Below are 9,687 nucleotides of genomic sequence, written 5' to 3'. Positions count from 1 at the left end.
CCACTCCCGAGAAATCAGAGATGTCAGTTTCAGTACTCAGTATTCAGTATTCTGGAGCTAACTGGGCGGTCCCTGACTACTTGCTTCAGCCTAGGACCGCCCACCTGATAGTAGAGAGCCTATTCAGTACTGAAACTACCAGCACTGATTGCTCAGGAATGGTAGAAGCTAGAGAAAAAAATCCAACTGCGCCAGAATCAGTAGAGCCTCCTCTATTAAACGATGTAGTGCAAGTATAAGTGATGAAAGTGCCAGATTATTCAAATTTTTTGGATGAAATAATGAATTTAATTTAATTTTTTTAATTCGAAAGAAAAAAGACCAAAACTTGTTTTGATTTTTTTTTTTTTTTTATATAAAAACATATAGAAAAACACATATAAAGTAACATCAAATAAAGGGGTCACATTTTACTGTACAAGTTACTTACATCACAACATATTTACAAGGCCTTATATACATTTTCAGGATACAAAACAAGATCGGCCCCTCACCCTGTCATCATCACAATTGACCCTTTAAATCGTTTTTCGTGGACAGTACAAAGTTTATGAAGGCGATCAAGTCTGGCAGTGATCCAGCTATTACATTGCAGCAGATTCCAAAAATTTACATTATCTTTGTGAAGGCTTTTGTTTTCTAGATTGCCAAATGCATTTAATTTTGAAATTCACAAAAAAAAATTGAAAAATTTACAATTTTGTTTTTTAAATTTAAATTTAATCAGATAATCTTAACATCAATAAAAAAAATGGAACTGGTTAATGCTGTGATTGGTGCAGAGATCTAGAGAATTGGATTTTTTCGTAATTGAGTACAAAAATTTCATATTTCCGATTGCAAGTTTTGTTGGTTGTTGTGGTGGCTACCATAGCGTTGGTACTCATGGTACATTAAAAAAGAGAATTTTCAGCCTTCACAAAAAAATACAACTCCCCCCCCCCAAAAAAAAACAAACAAATTTTTTTGTGGATCCAATATGCTTTACAATAAAGAGGTGATGAGAAAACCAGCACAATTTTTCACTTTTTTCAAATGATATCAATCCCCCCCCCCCCACAAACACACAAAAAAAGTGAAAAAAATATTTTAATTCATTCCTAATGAGATAAAAATAAAACATTTTCTATAAACCAGCTTTTTTGGTAAAATGCATACAGGACAGCATGAATTTTTTCAAAAAATAATGCAAGTATTGGATCCATTGAACATAATGTAACATCGAATTTTGGTATTATAAAAAAAAAATATATATATATACATATATTTAGTGCACGTTTCAAATTAAAAAATAAATAAAGCAAAAACAAATCGAATAAAAAATTGTGGGGTTTTTTTGAGACTTTACTCTCTAAGGTAAAAGAGAGACCCGTCTGGAGTAAATGTGGTAACTGCATTTATAGGGATTGAATCTGTACAGGATGACGGGCGTACATAGCGTAAAGGTCAGACCCTGGAAGCCTTGTAGACCATGGGAACCCAAGTTGACCCAAAACTTTTACCAATGAAGGTTGAGACCCTATATGGGGTCCAGCAATGACCAGCAGGTCATACCATTTCAGTGATGAGGGCAAGCAAGTGCTAGATCCTCTTTTGCCAATCCTGGGGCTGTAGAAGCATCAGGTGGTCAGGGGTCTCAGTTTTGGTCTTGTTATGGGGCCCTTCTTTTCTATGTACACCATGTTTAAAATGGAAACAAATCTACGATGAGATTTGTAAACTATAAAATATATTTTAAAAAATTCTACCACCACCACAACGCCAGGTTATAGTGGTATGATTTAGCGCTAGTAATGATCTAGTACCTCTTGTGTGTTGTAAGCATGACCAGCCAGTGGCCGACGCTCCATAATCTGCTATTTTTTTCCCTTTTTACTGGTCTCATTTGGAGAGTGCTGAGAGTGGAGCACTCATAGTGTTCAGTGTTCATCACGAGCTGCCATAGAGAAAAGTTTTTTATTTTTTCTTGGAGAACACATACAATTCCACCATCTTGGAGGCGGTTTGTATGTCTAAAATTTGTAATAAGTATCCCCGAAAAAAATTAAGGGAGTATAAGAACTGGCTCAGTTCTCAAGCAAGTCTTTTCAAGGAGTGCAAATTCTAGAGGGTTGAGGTCTAAAAAGTTTGACCTAGTGAAGGTTCCATTAAAGGTCTCGACCACCCCCCTACTTTTAAATTCACAGCACTGAAAATGAGTCAAACCATGACTCCGGTCAAGACGCCACCTAATTTGCACTTCATACGTCATAGTCATTTACCAAACTCTTCAGGGAACTTCAGGTCTGAGTCCTGGTTGTTTTTAAAGTCTTTTTGGTAAAATATCCAAATTGGCACCTGAGCTCTTCCAGATCATTGACCTGACAGGTAGATATTTGGAAGGTTCTATGAAGCCAATTTGGTGGTACCGTAAACTTCTGAATGTTCTGATGACTCGAGATACCAGAATGATAGTGGTCTTCCAATTTTGGCACATTGGATTCTTTCCTACTAGAGATTCCCTTGCATCCGTAGGGTGATCATTAGTCATTATGCTGACGTCAATCCAGAGATATCTCACATGGGTTTGTATGGAGCTTTGTTGCCGACTCGTAAACTCTCTTGAAGTCTTTGTAACGAGGGGCACAGCCCAACCAAGCATCACCAAAATGTACCCAACCCATGAAAAGGAAGCTGCCGGGCCCTGGCTTGACCCCACAGCTGATAGGAGTCCTTATTTCACCATGGGACCTCAATGAGTGACCTCTAGGCTGGAACAATGTGAATTTCTGTCGGTGGACCCTGGTGGCACTGATCCCAATCACAGACTCTTGTAGTTCGTTATTATTATCCACTGACTTTATATTGCCACGAACCACTGTGAGAAGAAGAAGTCAAAGGATAAGCTCAGCAATTATGGTAAGTCCTACGGCTCAATTATGGTAAGTCCTACGGCTCAATTATGGTAAGTCCTATGGCTCAATTATGGTAAGTCCTATGGCTCAATTATGGTAAGTCCTACGGCTCAATTATGGTAAGTCCTACGGCTCAATTATGGTAAGTCCTACAGCTCAATTACGGTAAGTCCAACGGCTCAATTACGGTAAGCCCAACGGCTCAATTACGGTAAGCCCAACGGCTCAATTATGGTAAGTCCTACGGCTCAATTATGGTAAGTCCTATGGCTCAATTATGGTAAATCCTATGGCTCAATTATGGTAAGTCCTACGGCTCAATTATGGTAAGTGCTATGGCTCAATTATGGTAAGTCCCATGGCTCAATTATGATAAGTCCTATGGCTCAATTACGGTAAGTCCTACGGCTCAATTATGGTAAGTCCTACGGCTCAATTATGGTAAGTCTTAAAAACTAATATGGGGAGACATCCCTTCTTACTACGATTTGGGTTAAGACATAATGTCAAAAACTATGGTACTGTTTGTCTGTACGTTGTTATATTTGGCATTGCCTACGTTGAGCAGACTGAGCTTGAGGCCTACACCAGGATGAAGTCAAAGTCTTTTCCTGAGGCGCCATCGCCAAGGAAACTTGGTCTCCCCAGACACCCCTTCCCCACAGACAGTCTCTTCTTTCTCTTTATTGGGATGCAGCAGGGGGCAGAGTAAGCTTAGGTAGCGAGGACACATGAAAAAAATAGGCAATAGGGGGTTGGGGAAGGACTGAACGCTTCACTGGGTCATTATTGCATTCCTCTGAGTCAAGCCAAGTCCCTGAGTTAAGACTAGAAAAACTGTAACTCATGCCAGAGGGCCTTGACAGAAACGCCTCAAAGTTAAAGCTCATATTAAATGGGCCTCAACAACTACGAAAAACATCTGAGGTCCTAATTCTAGGTAGTTGATAGAGCTAGAAGGTTGTACCCAACCGTATCAAAAGGGCCACCAAAATATCAGTACATCAGACTGATTCTATCATAACCATTATACACAAGGCCAATGGGTGTACCCATAATTCGTACAACCCCCTCTCTACCACCTTCAGAACATCTTAACAGCATTTTGTAATCTGAGGGTGGTTCCACATTTTTGACTCAGACTATATGTATCGTAACAAGTATATATGGAAAGATGGGAATCTGCCAGAAGTAATGGGACTAATACTAAAAATCTGTCCTCGAAATGACCATGAGGTCAAAGAATTGTGAACTCACCGAAGTCACTAGTGCACATTGCCATCAGGATTTCTGTGTCATTACATGGCCGGCAGGCACCTAATAGGGGACAGAACAGAAGGAAATATTAAAAAAAGGACAAAATTTGAGCGAGAATAACCTGAGATCCCCCATTTGCCTGGATTGGTAATTTGTAGGCTTCTTTAGTGATGAATTCGGATATACCCTATATGTAAGGTAGTAGAATTTTTAGATTTTTTTATTGTAAATTTTTTTTTATAAAAAAATATACATACATAAATTTATTTTTCATTTTTTATGTCTTCTTAAGATTTTTTCGTTGTGACATTCTGCGTTTTTCAAGTTTTTATCACAGTTTGTAACTGAGAAAGGTTCAGTGATGAAAATCCAAGTTGTCATGGTAACTGGCCCCGTCCACAGCGTCTTATCTCCCTAATTAATGGGGTTAATGGTTATATCCTTAGGCCCAGCAGGACACTGCCCTGTTGTTTAGAGAGGGAAAGGAAGAATGGGGGAAGGGAGGAGACTTCAAAACATTTCTTTCACCCCCCTCAGGCCCTGAGGTGACCACTGTGGTCTGGCCTGGACTTCAAAAACTCAAGATATGGTAAATTTGCAACACTAATGTTGTTGAGAAATCGGTCCCCAGGAGCTGAAATCAGAGTGTCTTCTAATACATGTGGAATAATGGGAACATCGGGGGTCCTGAACCAGCAGTGCCATTGTTGTGTCAGTCTGCCATTGTCATGTACCCCAAGTGTCAGCGTGTCGTTATTGTGTACCCCAAGTGTTTGTAGGTCATTGTCCTGTCTCCTAAATATCAACTTGTCATTATCCTGTACCCCAAGTGTCAGTGTATCTTTATACTATACCCCAAGTGTGAGTGTATCATTATACTACGGTATACACCGAGTGTCAGCGTATCATTATACTATACCCCGAGTGTTAGCGTGTCATTATACCATACCCCAAGTATCAGTGTATCTTTATACTATAGCCCAAGTGTCAGTGTGTCATTATACTATAGCCCAAGTGTCAGCGTGTCATTATACTATACCCCGAGTGTGAGTGTATCTTTATACTATACCCCAAGTGTCAGCGTGTCATTATACTATGCCCCAAGTGTCAGCGTGTCATTATACCATACCCCAAGTATCAGTGTATCTTTATACTATAGCCCAAGTGTCAGTGTGTCATTATACTATAGCCCAAGTGTCAGCGTGTCATTATACTATACCCCGAGTGTGAGTGTATCTTTATACTATACCCCAAGTGTCAGCGTGTCATTATACTATGCCCCAAGTGTCAGCGTGTCATTATACCATACCCCAAGTATCAGTGTATCTTTATACTATAGCCCAAGTGTCAGTGTGTCATTATACTATAGCCCAAGTGTCAGCGTGTCATTGTGCTGTACCCCGAGTGTGAGTGTATCTTTATACTATACCCCAAGTGTCAGCGTGTCATTATACTATGCCCCAAGTGTCAGCGTGTCATTATACTATACCCCGAGTGTGAGTGTATCTTTATACTACACCCCAAGTGTCAGTGTATCTTTATACTATACCCCAAATTTCTGTGTATCATTGTCCTGTACACATACCTCCCAACCAACCTGTAGTCAATGGGGCGCTTCCAGATTTCGGGTGCTGTCATGCTGTCCAGGGTGGTGGGAGTTATGTCCCAACCCCTCAACATCTTTGGCCCACCATGGCAGGATTGATTTGCACTTGAGAAAGGGCGATAAGGCCCGGAACGTGTCGTGCTAAATAAAGCCCTCTTCAATATCTATTTGGGTGAGCGCTGGTCATTGTCTGTCCCCCTGGAGGCTCGTCCATTTTTTCCACTTGACCTCTCAACACATCAGCGTCAAGAGGACACAGATAAGGTGAGTACAATGGGGAAACATGGCGCTCTCCACTCCCTGCTTCACCATTTGGCTCCTGTCTCTGGAGTTTGGAAGCAGGCAGGGCAGTGTGGTGACATGACTACATTGTACCTGTTGCTCCAGAGGTGTGGGCCACAGAGATCATAGGGGTATCACGGGGTAATGGTATTACTATTAGATTTTTTTCTTTGGTGCATTATACTGTGGAGGCACCAGGAGGGGATTACATGTACTGTGTGGGTCATGTTAAGGGGGAATTAATAATACTGTGGGGGCCATATTAGAGAGGACATTAAACTGTGGGGGCCATATTAAGGTGGGCATAACACTGTGTCATTTTAAGGTGGACATTATACTATAGGGGCCCATTGGGGAGGGCATGATACTGAGGGAGCTAGATGGAGACATTAAACTTGACCAGGATACTGTATTGGGCCACTGTGTGGGGGAGCAAAGAGATAATACAGATTTTATCCCTATTCCAGTCCTTTGAGAAAGTTGGGAGGTTTGTACACCCCAGGCATCTTTGTTCTGTGACCTTAATATCTTATATCACTTAATTCCACCTATCTTACCTTCCATGCTCAACTCGCTGATCGGTAGTGCCAACCGTCCATCCCAATCCCCTCTAAGTTCATAGCGGAAAGCTGATATACGTCTACTAATGTCCTGGTGGGGAGTGGCTTGTAAGAACAGTGCCACCTTCTGGTGTGGCAGCCACGTGAAGCAATGAACCCTAGAAAGCATGGACGGCTCTCCTTCAGACATCAACAGTTCCAGTTCTCCTTCCTTTTCCAGGTATAACTGAGCCCCCCGAAATGAAACTGCTGGCTTGATGCAGGCTGTAAAGCGGCTGGACCGGGGCCCTGAAGACGCCAAAGGTAGGCGAGGTGAGAGGTTAAGGCGAAGTGCTCCCGTTGGATACAACCATTCCACTGTGCCCTCTGCACAATATAATGACACTTGTTCCACAGACTTTGGCTCCAGGGACAGCCCACTGCAAAGGCCAAGACAAAAAAAGATCATTAAATATTCATGATTTATTGCTCCCAGGGGGCGCCGTTGCATTCTAAGAAAGCAAATAAACGAATAAAATGGCGCCACCTAGATAGTAATACCTTCTTGGGGAACTAAGAGGTTAATTTTACTTCCTAATCCGTGCTCTGATCTGTTGGGAAAAGCAATTGACCCAAGCTTGTAACCCGGGCCCTGTAGAGCTGTTAGGTCTGAAATTGGGTAAAGTCTTCAATGACAGACATACAGGCAGCAGCTGGCCGCAGCCTTAAAGGTACAGCGCAACAGATGTTAGGGTTGTGCTAAGGTGAAAGTGGTTAGTTGTGGGACAACATTAACTAGGGGGGGAATTCAACAGCTATTCACACCCTGCTATTAAAGGGGCCACAAACCCCCATGTAAATTCCTTACACTGGGTCGGCCCGCAGTCAGTTTGGAGTCAATCAGACATATTTTTGTATGGCCTTGAGCACTGTATACCATTAGAGGGCCCTAGAGCCTATTATTGGTTCCACTTACAATGTAAGGGTCTATAGTACATAGTTGCCAACTCTTCCAAAACATCCGGGGGGCTCCCGCAAAAAAGGGGTAACCTCACAGCATCCTGGACCTGGCAGAACGCTACTATATCCTATGTAGTTAGCGTGGCATGCCCACAAAGGGGTGGGGATTTGGTAAAAAGGGGGCATTGCCATATGAACCCACGCGTTTTGTAACAGGCGTATCCTACTGTAAAACGGGTGACCACCAACAGGGGTTGCCGCTACACTACAAATAATAGATATCTCGCTCATGGCTGTGATATTTTCATTAATATCTATGGGCAGATAAGGAGGGTCATGTGACTTCAAATAAGACCCTAAGTCACATGATCGTCACGCCATGGTCGCCACTAAGGTCTAACTCAAGCAAGGATAGCGCAACTCAAAATGTGTGAACACAACAGAACACGTTTCAGGATTGTGTTGATGTCTTTGTAGCCCTGGACTCAGTAGCATATAAATTTATAATATAAGATGACTAGATGGTATTGGGCCCATCTGACTTTAAAGGACCAAAATGCGTGATCAGACCCGCTACTGTGAGGGACTCCTGTGAAGACCCAGACCCCACTCTCCATCTCTACGACTTCCGCCTCTCTGGATGTAACACTATCAAATCTGGTCGCTGTGGGATCTATAAACAGTATAACAGCCGCTGATCATTTTCTGACGCGTTTCATGGACACCATCCAAAAATACATCCACACTGTCAACCTTAACTTCTGGCCCAGGAACATGCAATCACGACTAAACTGAAGCACTCAATCAACCCTGAGCTAAAAACAACACTGGCAAGGGTTAATGGTCACTAGGCGCCGCCTGTCGTGAATGATCTATCACAGCCCGAAACGCAGAAGGTCATCAGGTGGCCACCACCGACAAGTCAATCCGAAAGAGAAAAACACTTTACACCCTACACCCGATACAACAAGAATCTCCGTCACAACCAATCGTAACCAAGAAGAGAAACAAAAATATTCCATCAAGGGCTCAAATTTTGATTGCGCCAACTTTATTAGAGTCTGTTTTCACTTTGGTGGCGTCATACACATAATATATAAAAAAAACCTGCAAATTTTAACCCCCCCCCCCCCCCCCCCAAAACTGGAAAATTTTAGTAAACAAGTAGAAGATGGCTGCTCTCTCTATGGTCACTGCAGTTACACTTGAGACTGTTTTTGCTTTGGTGGCGTCCAATACAAAAAATTATTTATAAAACATATCGGGCAATTTTTTAACATTTCAATAAAAAAACAATAGATCAAAATTGGATTGCAAAGTTATTAAAAAAAACATGAAAAATTTTAGCAAACAAGTAGAATATATCGACTATGAGACATAACATTTTGCCATTTTTTTCGGACCTCCATGACCTCACGACATATATGGCAGATCCATTGACCTATTGATAATATGGCCAATCTGATCATTTACGTATTGATCACCGGTGGTTACAATGGACACATAGTGTCCAGGACATGGACAATAGACGTTAGGTCCAGCTATGGTGGCTTCGGTGGGTGTCTTACCTTCCCCTCCAGTTGCACTGGTTCTCTGGAGAGCTGGCGGTGACGGAATGAAGGATCCCTGTAAGAAATGTCCAGATGTACAGGAAGAGCATCTTCGGATCGTGTCCAGGGTCTTTACACAAAGCGCATGGCTGGAGCTACGCACACTTAGAACCTGGCCCTCTCCTGAACAGTCCCTTTAAATGTCCACCAGCCATGGAAACAGAAAGATCCTAGAGATGATGATGAGACCCCCCTCATATCCAGAATACCTCTACTCTACTCTGGGAAATCCTAGGACAGGACATAGGGAGGGGGGAGGGCGACAAAGAGGGCCGAGGAATGTCCAGCCCTCCAATCAGCCAGGGCCAATACAAAACTTGTGGCCAATAGGAAGAAAGGCAAAGAGTGGAGAAGTTTGGTCCCATCCCCCTTCACATGGGTAACCAGAGAACAATGCAATTAAAGAGTAAAGACGGATGGGGGGGAGACAAGGATCCTTCTCCAGATGTTCTGCAAGATTGAAGTGGGTTTAGGGGTCTGGAGAATGCCCGCTGTCCTGGCACACAACTCTCCTTCTAAGGGGCTGACATTTCCCATAA

The 9,687-nt window shown here is 42.5% G+C and overlaps 1 protein-coding gene across 1 annotated transcript; it reads right to left on the bottom strand.

The window, feature by feature from the left end:
* Positions 1-1,611: 1,611 nt before the first annotated feature.
* Positions 1,612-9,388, bottom strand: METRN (meteorin, glial cell differentiation regulator). Its single transcript, XM_075284758.1, has 4 exons — positions 9,107-9,388; positions 6,597-7,018; positions 4,152-4,211; positions 1,612-2,857 (listed from the first exon to the last, which is right to left on the bottom strand). Exons 1-4 carry the CDS (start codon positions 9,196-9,198, stop codon positions 2,541-2,543), a joined length of 891 nt encoding a protein of 296 aa, XP_075140859.1. The 5' UTR covers positions 9,199-9,388; the 3' UTR covers positions 1,612-2,540.
* Positions 9,389-9,687: the final 299 nt, after the last annotated feature.

The sequence above is a fragment of the Leptodactylus fuscus genome, chromosome 8 (assembly GCF_031893055.1).
Source record: "Leptodactylus fuscus isolate aLepFus1 chromosome 8, aLepFus1.hap2, whole genome shotgun sequence".
Taxonomy (NCBI): Eukaryota; Metazoa; Chordata; class Amphibia; order Anura; family Leptodactylidae; genus Leptodactylus; species Leptodactylus fuscus.
This window is presented reverse-complemented; position numbering and strand designations above follow the sequence as displayed.

Excerpts from the sequence above, each read along its gene's own strand:
- METRN (XM_075284758.1), bottom strand. The coding sequence starts at position 9,198 with ATGCTCTTCCTGTACATCTGGACATTTCTTACAGGGATCCTTCATTCC. Across the intron at positions 7,019-9,106 it reads CAGTGCAACTGGAGGGGAAG|TGGGCTGTCCCTGGAGCCAA; the intron begins GTAAGACACCCA and ends TGGCCTTTGCAG. Across the intron at positions 2,858-4,151 it reads AATGTGCACTAGTGACTTCG|TGGTTCGTGGCAATATAAAG; the intron begins GTGAGTTCACAA and ends TTCTTCTCACAG.